The 14,672-nt window shown below is 38.9% G+C and overlaps 4 protein-coding genes across 4 annotated transcripts; all 4 read left to right on the forward strand.

Moving 5' to 3' along the window:
* The first annotated feature begins 159 nt into the window (after positions 1–159).
* On the forward strand, positions 160–2,559 carry Pus10 (Pseudouridine synthase 10). The gene is made up of 10 exons (XM_065490305.1): positions 160–354; positions 417–524; positions 643–783; positions 841–989; positions 1,043–1,254; positions 1,522–1,647; positions 1,704–1,896; positions 1,966–2,182; positions 2,232–2,378; positions 2,434–2,559. Exons 1-10 carry the CDS (start codon positions 241–243, stop codon positions 2,497–2,499), a joined length of 1,473 nt encoding a protein of 490 aa, XP_065346377.1. The 5' UTR covers positions 160–240; the 3' UTR covers positions 2,500–2,559.
* Positions 2,560–3,360: 801 nt separating this feature from the next.
* On the forward strand, positions 3,361–6,788 carry LOC135943529 (zinc finger protein 672-like). Its single transcript, XM_065490098.1, has 6 exons — positions 3,361–3,585; positions 3,661–3,885; positions 3,948–4,484; positions 4,539–4,757; positions 5,051–5,620; positions 6,338–6,788. Exons 1-6 carry the CDS (start codon positions 3,562–3,564, stop codon positions 6,635–6,637), a joined length of 1,875 nt encoding a protein of 624 aa, XP_065346170.1. The 5' UTR covers positions 3,361–3,561; the 3' UTR covers positions 6,638–6,788.
* Positions 6,789–7,555: 767 nt separating this feature from the next.
* Positions 7,556–9,602, forward strand: LOC135942881 (uncharacterized). Its single transcript, XM_065489222.1, has 2 exons — positions 7,556–7,823; positions 8,840–9,602. The coding sequence occupies exons 1-2, from the start codon at positions 7,689–7,691 to the stop codon at positions 9,527–9,529; spliced, it is 825 nt and encodes a 274-aa protein (XP_065345294.1). The 5' UTR covers positions 7,556–7,688; the 3' UTR covers positions 9,530–9,602.
* A 664-nt stretch (positions 9,603–10,266) lies between these two features.
* Positions 10,267–13,467, forward strand: LOC135943587 (zinc finger protein 827-like). The gene is made up of 5 exons (XM_065490216.1): positions 10,267–10,402; positions 10,540–10,725; positions 11,575–11,763; positions 11,992–12,557; positions 12,948–13,467. The coding sequence occupies exons 1-5, from the start codon at positions 10,358–10,360 to the stop codon at positions 13,195–13,197; spliced, it is 1,236 nt and encodes a 411-aa protein (XP_065346288.1). The 5' UTR covers positions 10,267–10,357; the 3' UTR covers positions 13,198–13,467.
* Positions 13,468–14,672: the final 1,205 nt, after the last annotated feature.

Consider the following 14,672-nt stretch of genomic DNA (forward strand, 5'->3'; position numbering starts at 1 on the left):
GGTCTGATACTGGTCTAGTAAAAACGCCTGCAAATTGAATACGCTGCATCCTGCACATCATCTATGCACCGCGGGATGCCTACTCTATTTAGTTCACGCAGTGAACAAAGAGGCGCTACTGAGCAAAAGCAAAACCCACAACCCACGTTGTTTTGTGCCGACAGCTGAAGCTTCATACAGCAGGTCGTCTGATTTTTTAAGTCTTGGTCGTCTTTGGTTTGTTTTTAACGAAGCTGTCCTATGGAAGGAATTGAAACGTCTGACGGAGATTCTGTGCTGCAGTCCCTGGGACTGTGCAAGCTCTGTTTCCTTCGATATACTGGTGTGAGAAAGACGCAGGAATACTGTACAATTGTAAGCATCAAAACTAACTGCTCCTCAAACAAAATTTGAGTTATTTTAATCCGTTTTTTTAGAATGAATCCGAAGCCGATGAGCCGCCCACGAAATACAGAAAAGAAGACACCTGTGTTGCCTGTCTTGGCCTTTTGCAGCACTTGACAAAAGATTCTGAGATCAAACACGTATGTAATTTAATTATTTTTTTTAATTTTATTTCCCTTCAAATTTTGTGATGACTTCATCTTGATCGCATTAAAATTTTAGCTTGTGTTTTCATAACGTGAAACGCTGGAATTGCAGATAGTTGAAGACCTCTCCAAAGCCAATTACGATTCGCCGGTGATCACCTGTGCTGTGTCCCTGCCCATCGCGTTGCAGATCAGAGCCCATTCCATTGAACTATTTCTCAGCGAGAAACTAGCATCCTTTGAACGCGTCAAGGTTATTTCTTTGCCGTGCTCGCAATAATTTATATTAATAAAGGTGATGTTGAGGCAGGTGGTGCCGATAAAGGAAGCATGGAAATGGGCCTGCTCACAAAGGATCGCCTCCGCCGTCAACAAAGAGTCTTGCAGCGGAGCCACCTGCGACTTTCTGGTCAACATCAACGTCGAGTACTCCCAAGACCTAAAGGAATGCTCCGCTCTGTCAGTTGTTTTTTTAGTCATTTCGAGTGGCGATTCAATGTCCGAATTTTTAGGGAGCAGGTGCACTCGCTCAAGTTTGAAGAGAGGAGAAAGCAAAAAAGAAAATTCCACGGGCAGTTGTTCACAAGGCAAGGCGTTGAGGGGATGCTGAATAGCACCACCAAGGAGGAGTTTGTCGCCAAATTCGACTACCCACCAACTGCACCGGCCGAGCCTGCCTTCTACAACGGAGTGCAGTGCTCGCACAATGCCATCTTCATTGCCGGTATTTCTAACGAATTTTGCAATTCTATATATATTTAAAAATTTTAAAGATATTTCCGCACCGATTAAGTTGCTCAAAGCTCTGAAAATGTTTTCAGAGTTTTGGATTTGAATGAGTTAAATTTAACTAAGTCTATTTTTTTTTCGTAAAATGCATAATTTCCGCTTGAAAAATTTTCCCAACATTTCCACTCATGAGAATAGTATTCAGTTCCTAAACCTTTATTAACTTTGAGGTGGTTTGTGTGAATTCTAATCAAAATTTTAGGCCGATACAACAAATTCAGCCGATATCTGAGCCAAACACCGTGGCTTGTTGAGGGAGAAAGGCGCATGGAAGGATCAGTGCAAGAGCTCGTTAGCAAAGTTCTGGAGGAGCACTGCACATCTAAAAGTACAAAACGTCCATTAGGCTACTGGCCACAATTTTAAACATTTCTTCCTTTCAAGACAGCAAATTTGTCGCCTCGGGCCGAGAAGATGTTGACGTGCGAACGCTTGGACGAGGAAGGCCGTTTGCAGTGGAGCTGCCAGATCCTCACAAAACATTTTTTGACCCTAGTGAGCTGGTGATGATGCAGAAGCTAATAAATGAGGGAGCAAGAGGATTGATCCATGTGCGAGACTTGCAGCGAATCCACAAGTATGTCAAATTTATTTTATGTGTAATATTTCTCAATAGAAAACTAATTCTTAATTTTGGTGATTTTAGAGATGAGCTTGTTCATTTGAAGATGGGAGAGGAGAGCAAAAGCAAGTCATATGAGGCTTATTGTGTTTGCTTGGAAGGAGAATTGCTTGATGAAAAGCTGGACGCCCTGTCTAACATAAAGAACTTAGTTTTGGAGCAGAAAACACCAATCCGAGTTTTACACAGGCGGCCCCTGGCTACGAGAAACAGGACTGTGCTCCAAATGAGCGCTACTAGAGTATAAATATACAATCCTTGAGATTTGGTGTCTTGATTTTCAAATTCAGGTTGATGACAAGTTCTTCAAACTGTGCCTCGAGACGCAAGCTGGCACATACGTCAAAGAATTTGTGCATGGAGACTTTGGCAGGACCAATCCCAACATGTGCACTCTTTTGGGAGTGTCTGTTGATATCTTGGCCCTTGATGTTAAGGTATTTCATTTGTAAATTTTGTCTGTAATTAGAACTGATGGTTGTTTGCTTATAGCAAGTGTTCCTAGACTGGCCCAAGTACATCATCCCAACTGACTCGGATTCTGTGCCAGTTTGCTAGTTTAGTTTTAATATCAGTTTTATTTTGTATGCTAATAAATATAACTTTTTATAAAATCAATGAGTAAAAATTGCTATTTAAGATTCATTGAATTGTGTTGCAAGGCAGTATTGAAACTTACTTTCCAGGCTTTACTTTAAAAATCTACAGTTAGTTCATACATTTTGATTTGAGACTTAATGGATAATATATACAAAGCTCCGAAGGTTACAAATCCTCATGGGAAATGTTTCAAAAATTGTATAGTGAAGCCGGTTTGTGTTCAATCGTGATGTTGGTTTAGGTAGACTATTAGAGAGATCGAATTGATCAATGGGTATTTTTTCCGGAATATTTCAAGTATTTTTCTATTTGATTTTAGCCATTAAAAACTTACAAAGTTCGAAACTAACCCTTTGTGAATTTTTTTCTGGAGCTTCAAAAATGACCCACTGCCACTGATCGATTTGTTTCATTGAACAGTGTCTACAATTTAAAATTTAGCAAAAAACTATAATTTTAAACCAGTTTTGAAATTTTCCACATACATAATATTATGTATGTGGCTTTCATCAGAATGCACGATTACTACAATACATAGTGATTTCGCCAAAATCTAAAACGTTGAATCTTAAGAGATTTATTGTTTAAATTATATCATACATAATAAGCTTTTTTAAATTCGCGTGTTTTGCGGCTTAACGATAATAATTTTCATTATTTTTGCTCTATGAAAAGCCGCACAGAAGTCGCAGACCCGCGGGTTGCATGGATGTTAAAAATGCAGGCTGAATTCAAGAACCACCCCTTTCTTGAATATAGTGAATGCAGCGCCTCTAACGTTGACCGGTGGAACTCTAACTAAAAACAAAACGTTAACCTGTCTGTGGCAACGAATCGTGCGAAGTTGTAACAAACATTGTTTGCCTTAACATAATTATGTAACTAAAGTTTGAAGAAAGTGACGGTCCAGATAGAACACTTAACTAGATATTTAATTCGGTTACTCCATGATATTTGTATTAGATATTATGTTCATTGTTTTATTTTAATTCGCTATCATTTCTGGCAACTCAATCCGCGATGTCTGGAAACGACCGACTCAGTGTGAGTTCTGCGGTTGAATTTTCATTTGTATTGTATTTTCTAAATGGAACCATGCACTAATTTTGTTTTGTTCAGATGCGAATCAAAAGTGAAGAGAACAGCTCGAGTTTCCAAGACGATCATGGTTACGCGACCATGCATTTCAACATCAAGACGGAGCCTATGGACTCAGAATATGAGAGCGACTCAAACACTCAGGACCCTCTAGACACTACTGGATTCGTTCCTCAGACCGAAAAAAATCACCACAGTGAAGATACAAATAATAGTAAAAACTTTCCGTCCAACGAAACTAACAACGTAATATATTGAATTTTTTTCTTGCATGAGTTGATAAATATTTATTTGAAATGCCCCCTCAGATTGCAAACGTTCGGCGTGAACTTCACTGCTGCTCCTTCAACATTTATGAGCCTCTGTTGAAACTGTCCTACATCACTGGCAACGATACTGAGACTGCATCAAAAAAATCTGCCAATACCCAGCAGCAGCCTTTTGATTGTCCAGTCTGCTCGCAGAGCATGGCTGACGCACAGGCCCTGCACAGACACGTGATTGGTGCGCATCCTGCTGCCTACGGAATCAATTTCAACGCTATTTGCCCTGGCTGTGACTGCCAGTTTGACTGTCTGCCGCTGCTGGATAAACACCTGTCGAACCAGCCAAGCTGCACACCTGAGAGATTGGACAAAGGTGGCATACTAAGCTGCCGCTATTGCCACACATTTTCTTGTCGAGACGCCATCTTATGGCATGAGTCCACCCAACACTCAAAAGAATTTCTGAAAACGAGCAGGTTCAAGTGCTGCATGTGTCCCAGGCATTTCCCGCAGTTCCAACAGTGCAAAGAGCACATTTTGAAAAGAGAGTGCCTCAATATTTGCGTCGCTTGCAAGAAAGTATGCTTGGATTGCATTTTGAATGTCCGTTTTGTTTTAATTAATATTGTTTAGGTTTTCCCAATGCTATACCTCCTTGCTGAACACATCAACAAGAAGCACTTGCTGGTTTCAAGCATTTTTCTCACAACCGTCAACTCGATGATGTGCTCTAACTGCGGGACTCAGTTCCAGAAGCCAGGCGAGCAAGTGGGGCACATTTGCCCAAAATACTGTCGACTGTGTGACGCAACTTTCCCAGCCTATTCCCTTTACGCAAACCACATTTGGCAGGTAATTATGGAAACTTAAAAAGTTGTTTTAAATTAGTTTAAGGCTGGGCAGCCAGTCGCCACATCAAAATAACGTGGCTAAGACTTCTAGTTTAGCTAAATTAGCAATGAATAAATTGTTTTTCCCGTTTTCGATGTGGGTCTAATTTTTTTCTTCTAGGTTAAGTGGGATTTCATTTCCTTATAAACCAATGATGCAATAATTAAAAAGTTAAATTTTAACCAAAATTTAAAATTTAACTAAAACCCTCTTTAAAATTCCTGATTGGAATACAGTGAATTATTCAATTCCAGATCCATCACAACTGGGTTGGATTCTGCGAAACTTGCAAGAGCGTCTTTGACAACAAAGAAGTCTATGCACGCCACGTGAGTCACCGAGTTTGTAAGCAGTGCAAAAACTGCCGCTTTCCATTTAACGACCTGAAGGACAAGTCCAAGCACAAGTGCTCGACGGAGGTGTTGCCGCCCATCACCTACACGGTCCATGCTTTGGCGCCGCGAGTGGCCAAAGACAGCGCGCTCACTGAGAGTGGCGAAATCTACTGCAATCTGTGCGGCTTGCACTTTCTGTCTGACCAGCTCTACCATGAGCATTTGGGCGAGCCAGACCGATGCTTGGGCTGCAGACTGTGCACCTACGTGGCCAGTAACAAGAAAGAGCTTGTACAACATGTGCTGCGCGAGCACGAGCACACGGACCTGGGTTTGTCTGTCACGGAGCACAAGCCACTGACGGCACCGACCGAGACTCAAGTGCCAGATGAAGTGACTGATTATGGGGCTGTTACTGATTTTGAAGGCTACTGCGCTGTTTGCAAACAGATTGTTGACAGCAAGGACGACTTTGAAGAAAATCACATGGTAAGTTCTGCAACTCTAAAGCCCTGATAGTGCGGAAAATTGTTGTATCATAAATATGGGCAAAAGGCAAAGTTAAGCCAACAAATAATGCTCTTAGGACTTGATGTTATAGTTTTTGGCGAAATGGTTGGTATTGTCTAGTATTTATCAGAGATATTTTGTGAGTCGACACAGTTTGCGAGTTTTGGAGCTCTGAAGGTTTACATGATTAAGACGGGAATTGTTTAAAAATCGGATTCTGAAGTCAATTTTACATTTATTAGTAATAATATTTAATAGGTAGACTTAACTTGACAAGGCAATTCGATTGGTGGGTCAATTTGGACTTTCTGAAAAATTCCTTAGATTTTAGACTCTTGGAAGGAACTTGGCTAATGCTTCATTAACGGTTCCAGAAAGATGTTTAAAAATTTTCTGAGCTGACTACCTGGTTGTGAGCTTTATTTTTGACAGATAGTCCCCAAAATTCACAAACATTAATCAATTTCCCCCGCTACGAAGTCAGATTAGGAAAGGCTACAAGAATTCAATAGTTTCGTCAAAAAAGTCTCTTTGTAAGAATTTAAAACGATAAAGTTAAAACCATTTTATTGTACTTCATATCTTTCAAAGCATAATTTTAAACGCCTGAATCACATAAAAAAATGTTACTTAGATTTTAGAAATCATGTTAAATGAGAGGAGAAAGATAGCATAATTTGTCGAAATTTGTTTCAGGCCACGTTCAAGTGCATCGAGTGCAGCGTGGTACTTCGATGCAAACTCAATTACATGAAGCACATTGCACGCGCACACAGTTCTACCTGCACGATATGTAAAAAATACACAGACTTCATAAATCTGCACAATTTAAAACGGCACGCGCAAGCCGCTGCTATTCCCTTGGATCAGCCTGTTGCATTATTTTCCTGTTCAAAGTGCAACGTTCACGCTTTTGAATTACAAGTTTTGTTGAAAAAAGCAGAAGATCCTGAAAGTTGCCAGCACATCAGAAGTTTGTGGCAGTTTGATCTATGAAGATAAAAATTCATTATGTACTTTTGAGTTGATTGATAGACCGGAAATTTGTGATTCACAAGTAACCGAACGAAAAATTAAAGGAGAAAAATAAATTGTTAAGACAATTGCATGGAAGATAGAAATAAAATATTCTTTACTGCTACATATATATTTGCGTTTTCTTATTTTCTAACTTGATGAATTTTTTGAATATTTTTAAACTACTTACTGTTTTCACTTAACACAGTGAAAGACTAAAATGTCTTGAGTCAAGTAAACTCCTGAAATTTTGGACAATGAAACCGACTAGCACACAATAAAAACATGCACTGTTGTTAAGAAGCTTGCGATTTTTTAAATATGGTAATATAATTGGATTTCTAATTTTATCCGTACAGCAATCTATGAGATGATACAGCCTAGACTCATTTTGAAAAATATGTTCTGCATAATATATCTCCTTGAGATTAAGTTATTTTAGTTTTTCCATGTCCTGGCAATGTAACAAAATTATGCATATTTTTTTAGTGGCAGACAGTCAAACTGGCATTGTCATTGCGAGTGAAGGGCCGCGGCTTTTATAGGTTTCCCGATTTTCCGTTTGTTTAAATAATATAATTTCGTTTAACTCCAAATTATAGATGTATGGAAAAGCTACAGTTCTCGCCGACTTTACCGTTTACACGCATCAAATCTGTTGTCCCTATACTAATAAGATTTGAAAGGCAGAAACTGTACCTTGGCGAGAACTGTAAATTATCCATAAGTAAGTTTGAGCTTTATTTGAGCGATAGGCAAATATCACGCACTTTAATTCTTCAACTCATCCATAGTTTCAAAATTCCTCTTACAAGAGTGCTATGCAAAGCTATTTAATAAGTACGTTTTAGCATATTATACTGGCACTGCAATGGCATTCAATCCTATCTAAAAATGATTACAATTTAGAATTTACTGGCCTGGGTTGGCTGGTTTAGGATGAAAGAGCTCACGCTTGCAGAGACTTGCATCTACTCGACGATGTCAACAAGCTATCGGCACCATACGCATTCAGCTGGCATTCGTCCACATGGAAGAAGAGGATGCTATGGTGCTGGACACTGAAACTCGATTTCAAGTGTGCTACGATGAAGGAACAAAAGTTGAAGGACTCTTGGCAAGCGATTTAGATGAAGCCGAATGCTTGTCTAGTAGCGAGACAGAGGTAAGAAAAAGTATACAAATATTGTAGAAATTGAAGTTTTTTGTGATTAATTTTTTTCTAAGCAAGCATTTTAACCTGGGAAATTCGGACAAAAAGCAGTGCTGTCCATTCACCAACCGCTACAAATATATATATACCATGCAATGCAATTTAAACGCGCATAATATTTAATTTCAATTTGGTAATTAAAGGTACAGTTTCTTACAAAGTTATTTACACAGACATCTCTCCAGTTCTTATGAGAATCTCATATATAAAAGTAGGGGTAGAGAAAACTGTATTTTTTCCATGTGTGCATCATAAAATGCATCCTCGCTGTAGTACGTATGAATTTTCGAAAACTTATTACATGAATTAATTAAATAAAATGTAAGAAAACGTGTTCAATTTTCCTAAATACGTTTCAGAAAGAAATAAATAATGCTTAGTTAACTTCCAGTGTCCCACAATACATTTTAAAAAGGTGCGGTGATATTTTTTCAGGATTGCAAAATGACGGAAACCATTTCAACCAACCTGAAAAATGCATTTATTCCACTTCATGGGGATGAAATGGGGTTGTCCCCTTTTGGCTGCTTCAGCTATCCAGGGGCTCAGTTTCTGTTTATCTGATGGTTTATAGAAGCTAACGTTTTCTTTCGAAGACCGGCGCATAATAAAAAATCTGACAGCTAAATCTGTGTTTCCTAGCTCCTATTCATGTCCTATGATGTACTGAAGTAGTTCCAGCGGCTGATAGACATGCACGATAAACATTAAATTAATAATTCTCTTGCGCAATGAGGTGCAAACAACAACAAAAAAGGCGAAATATTATGTTTCTTGGGGTGCGATAAAGGCGGTTAATACCCTTAGAATACTTTGGCTAACTGGGGGATATTTTTCAAAATATGACAATAAATGAAGCTGAGATTTTGTCATGCAAATTTTTTTGAAAACCCAATAAAGTACCATTGCAATTTCATAGTTTTTGTTTGAAATTCATATTGACGACTAACTCAATTTTTCAAATGAAGACTGCCGATGAAGACAGCAGCTGTCATGCCAGGAGCACCCTGATGTTTGTGCAGGAGCCAAATTTGTCTGCTAACTGCTGTTTGGACCAAGATAGCTCGTCCGAAAGTGATTGCTCTGCCTTACCTGAGACAAGGTCCATCCCCGACAAGCTGCGAAAGAAGAAAAGCAAACCCGTTCGCATCCGGCAGCCACTTAAAACCGAATTTGAGTGCAAAGTGTGTGGGGCGACCGGCGAAATCAAGTACTTTAACTCAAACCGGATCCTGCTGCGTCACCTGACAGCGGCGCACGGGATCGACCTGGAACTGCAAGGGTCGCAAGCGTGCGTGTATTGCGTGCGCAGCTACAAAACCAAGGCGTCGTACCTGAAGCACATCATCAAGGCGCACCCTCACCTCCAGGTGGAAATGAAGGCCGAGCTGATGGATCGCATTCAGCAAAACGTGGAGCGATTGATGGCCGACAAAGCCAGAAGAATCCGCCTTGAACTTGGCCTGTCTGTCCGGGCAGAGCAGCACAGACCCCTTCCTTCATTTGACACGCTCTTGCCACTCACACCGACTTACAAAAGGATGTTAGCTGCCCAAGCAGAAGAACCGTCTAAGCACACTCACACACACCTCTTGGACACAGTTAGGCAGGACTGTGTATCCACCACGTGGCAGTCCAACTCGCTCTGTCCTTCCTGAATGAAGATCGGCATTGTCAATTCTTCAACCTAAATTAGGGATAAGATTATTTAGCAATAAATATGTTAACCTTATACTATTCGTTTCTCAATTATAGACTACTTCTTGAGACCAAAAGATGATTTTTTTAAGTCATTTAAGTTAGGGCTGGGAAATTTAGACGATAAATATACTCTATTTATTTCTGAGCTACCAATCAAACGTGCATGAATCATGCAATTTTAAGTCATTTGAACCATGTATAAAATAGTCTTAAACTACCAAAACCACCTGAAATGGCTAAAACCTTATTCCCTTAATTTGGTAAATTGTAAATAATGAATCCGCAGCCACTTAAGTTAATCGTCTGTTTAACTAAAAACACTCCTCTTGCGAGTGCACTTTTTGAGCCTGGAAAGCCACTCATATTAAAGTTTACAGTATTTTTTTCAATTTATTAGCTTGCGGTTTGACCGATGGGCATTTCTTGCCACTGTTAAAACCAAAGCTTCCCCTCAATCGCCCTCCAAGCATAATTCCTTTTTTCAACATTTTCGTTTTAAAAGTAAACGAGTTGCAAAATAGCTAGAATGAATTGAATACTGAGCACAAGTGCCTTCTCCCGACGATCTGGAATTTTTGGGCAATAACATGCGTTTTTGGCCCATGGGTTAAAAACATCACCCTGAAAGGTAGAATATTTGCAATGACATCTATAATCCTCGTTACGCAACGTGTTCACAACCTTTGAAAGGCGCTGATGTGCGGGGAGGAATTGGGAGCTTGATAAAAATTCAGTTGCTGCCTAACACTGTGAACGACAACATCTTTTCACAGCAGCCATCAGTCATGATGACTTCCGAAATCCTGAATTGCCAGCTCGGAGAATACATGGTAATTTATTGCGTTTGCAATCATTATCTGCATATATTTATATCAATTTTAATATGAAAATTTTGGATAAAATACTGGACTCCCCCAGCTTTAAAGGGTTAAATTGGATCTAAATTTTGAGAATTTAACTTTTCCAGATGGCCCACAGCGATTCTATGCAAAGAGACGGCTGTTTTACGCTTTTTGGAGAGAGAAGTGAAGTACAACCGGCCTCTGATCGTTTTCCGCAAGTCGCTCCTGACGACAGAATGGTCGACCGCTCACCCTGGTTCGACAGTTTAAACTCGGCCAAAGACGATCATAGGACCGGCATGAATCTGGCAGTAAGTTAATTATTTATTTTAAAAGCTCACTTTAATTTTAAGAGAAAAGAGTATCAAATTGATAAAAAAAAAATGCACCGTTGAGTTAGGAAGCGTCTGGTAGTCAGGAATGGAATTCTCTCTCAATCTTGTCAAACAGCCTTGGCACTTTGCTCACAAATTCCACCAATTCGAGTAATTTGGCCAGCGCTGAATGCGGGAGAAATGTTTGTAGCAATTGGTTGCTGTGTTCATGGAAAAATTTATTTGGTATGCTCTGCAATTCTCCAATTGCTTGGTTGCCAGCGTGAATTCTTCCAATAGCTTAAAATTGGAAGAGAATATTGGAGATAAAATTGATAGCAGAGCACCATAATGTCTAAGCTAGTGCTTTGGAGATATAATGAAATTGTGATTAAAGAGAGATAAATAATTGCTATGTAAAATTATTCGAATTATTGCAATTTTAAATCTGACTATTCAAACTCTCAAAGTATATGTGCGCGACTGCCAAATGATTTTATTCTTGACATGTCAATATTTCGTGATTGTTCATGAGCCATGAGTTTATTTTTTTAATCTATTTTCATGATATGTAAGCCTTTATTGCATTTTGAGTTTGCCTTCATTGAAAACTGAAACGAAAATATTGACTCTGAACAAATAAATTCCATTCACTCAAATCTCTCATCATAGTATAAATATTTCGTAATAGTTTGATGTTCCTATAGGCTGTAATCAAACAAACAAATTATTGACTTTGTTGCATTCGTGCGTGCAATATAATTTTACCAACAAATTTCCAGCTATCATAATGTTTATATTTAATTAACAAAAAAATAAAGGACATTTTAATTCATATTTTCTTAGATGCCTGGCGCCAGTGAATTGAAGGTGGAAATCAACGAGGAGATGATCTTGAATTTCCTCAGGGACAACACCCCGCCAAACTCTGAGTTTGCGTGGGACGGCACAGAAATCACCAGGTCATCTCAGGTTTCTCCCAGATCTCCTCGTCCAGTCTCAGAGCTATGGAACCTGCAAAGTCACTTGAAAATGGTGAGCTTGCATAAATCTTAAATTTTGGGGTCAGTAGTTATTTATACTTTTTAATTTTTACTAATTCAATACATAAAAACTGATAAACAAAAAATTAAAATCAAAAATAATTTTTGTAATTATTTTTATGTGTACATTTTTATTCAAATTATTGTAAAAATGTGGGAAACAATCTATACTATATTATTGTAGATTTTCAACTGAAACTGACGTGACATTTGTTTGTAGTCTACTTGGGTGACAGATTCCATCCTGCAGACTGCTTGCTTTACACCATCGTCGCTGACACCACCAATGACGCCGACGACACCTCTTTATCTTGCATCGCCCAACGATGGCCAGTTGGAAGAACCCCGCAAGCCAGTGCCATCCATGCTTGATTACGCAGCAAAAATGCGCCAAAAGCTGGGAAACTCCAGTCCAAAGGTGTCTCCATCGCCGACCACTGCGTCCCTTGTGTCAGGCCTGGACAATCTTCGCCTGATACACGCTTCTCCGACTTCTGAGCCGGCCGTTTGTGAAGAACTCCGCAAGTGGATTAATTGCGACATTTGCTTCAAGAGTTTCTCCTCAAAGGATCTCATGCTGAGCCACCAGAGCTCCGAGCACCAGAGCTTTCACCAGCTGCACCGCTGCAAGAGTTGCCCGTTCGTTTGCAAGAGAAGGTCAGCCATGAAGCTGCATCTGGCCAGAGTGCATTCGACTGAGATGCTGCAGTGCCCACAGTGCCCTGAAAAGTTTTCCCTGCAATGGAGCCTTGACGATCACATGCGAAAATGCCACGTATTCTACATGTAAGTTACATATTTTTTCTTTTTTGCACCTGATGCTTACAAGGAAATTCATACAAGGACACCATACAATATGAAATTTCCCATATTTTTAATTTGGATCATTTTTAATTTTTTTTCACTAAAAATAGGTCAATTAAACGTATAAATTATAAAGTAAGAAATATTTCATTTTGCAATGATTTCCTATGCATAATTCCATGAAGATTTTAAACCTTCTGAGCTCCATAACTCGCAGCTAACTCGGTCGAATGTATTATAAATAGTATTTTCATGGAAATAGGTTTGAGACTTATTTCTTTCCAATGATTTTTTTCTCGAGGAAATCACAAATTGGGCTCTTTAAACAGAACCTACTTCAAAATGTGTTATTTAATTACGGTTTATTTCCAGGTGCAACGGTTGCAAACGTCCAATTGGCGATATTGGCGACGCCAATTCATTTGTGCTCCACAACCTGAGCCGCAAATGCCTCAAGTGCGATGCTGAGTTCACTTGCGTGTGGCTCTTTGTGCAGCACTCCCTGCAGCACTCGCTGTCGGGCTGGTGTCCGCTGTGTCCGGCTTTCCTGGAGGATCCTCTCTCGTTGGAAGAGCACGTCGAGGCCCATGCTGGTCCTTTCAAGCAGGTCCACTCATTCTAGTGAACGCATGCACAAAATATGCGTTCCACGTGTCAGTCGGCAGGTGTTCCACCAGCCGGCCGACTCGCTGCGTTTGGCTCTGGACAACTCATTTTAATTGTGTGTCCTGTAAAAATGGTCGCATCAGTACAATGCACTTGAAATCCTCTTTAATTTTTCGTTTCAGATGGAAATTTAATTGAGTCCTGAAATTAATCTTGTTAAATGATTTTTGAAAATTTCAGTGGCTTCTGGGATGTTTCAAGCTGCATAATTTGAACCAGTAAGATATTTGAAGCAAAGCGTTTTCCCTCCATTAACATCTTATAACAGCTTCCTTGTTCTTCACGGATTCTCAAATGTCAATCCTGAGATATAAATGTTGTAAAAAAGTTAAATCAAAACTATCGCATTCCCTAAACAAAGATTGAGGCCCAAAGAAATCAGGAATGCTGTTGTTTAGTTAGTTAAAGGAGTAGATTTATGTTAGTTTATCCTTTGCTTTAAAATTTCAATAACTGACTGCCACTTAGTTTTAAATGTTTGAAAATGAGGACAATTCACTTATAATAATGCCATTATTATGCCAAAGGTCGTGCATGTGAGATTTTGGCTTGAAACTGGTCGCCAGAATTTGTTATGCACCTCTCAAAAGAAATGCACAGAAAAGATTTTGCCTGAAAGACCTTTTTCAATCATGTTCTATATTTTTTAGACTTTCAACTTATGATTTTTAAGAATTTTACTTTTTGAATTTTATCAAAATATATAGTCTTGACCTTTAAAATCTACAAAATTCAAAATAAACTCCTCAAAATTGTATAAAAATTAGTAATTTGTAAAAATTGTAATATAAAAGGAGCACAGTTTTCTGAGCAGCCAAGCAGCTTCAGTGCTTCTCTCAAAGCATTTGTTTAAAGTCCTCGTGTGATTTGTTTTATACAGTAGCATTAGTTTCGCAAAGTATTTCTAGCTTAGGACACAAATGTAGTGAGACTTGCTGATTTTTCTCTTCACGGGGAACAATTTGCAGTGTAGCACGAAGCGAACTTGGCTTGAGGCGTTCGCTGAACACTGCTACCTCATAAGTCAGCTCCCGAAAAAATGGGAACTAGCAGTAGAATGAATAGACCGCAGCTACCGCCTTTCGAGTAGAATTACAAACTTAGTGTGCCATAAAAAGAATCTATTGATGTTACAAAATTAAAAATTAAAAACTTCAAATAGATCAATTTATCAGTTTGTTTTTTATTTGATAGCCTGCAACATAAAATAATATAGCTGGAAAAAAGCATTCTTCTTAACTGGAACCCGTTTGAAATAAACTAAATTGTCGCAAAATCTAGTCGAGTCACGCACGAAAATTAAAACAAAGAATGATCCCATTATTAATTAAACATTTAAAGGGGTTCTTTTGTTTTCATCTGTAATATTTTAAAGGTGGGATTTCTTGAAGGTAAAGGTTTGAAAGGATGATAAAAATATAGTATCAATAT

This window comes from Cloeon dipterum, chromosome 4, assembly GCF_949628265.1.
Source record: "Cloeon dipterum chromosome 4, ieCloDipt1.1, whole genome shotgun sequence".
Classification (NCBI taxonomy): domain Eukaryota; kingdom Metazoa; phylum Arthropoda; class Insecta; order Ephemeroptera; family Baetidae; genus Cloeon; species Cloeon dipterum.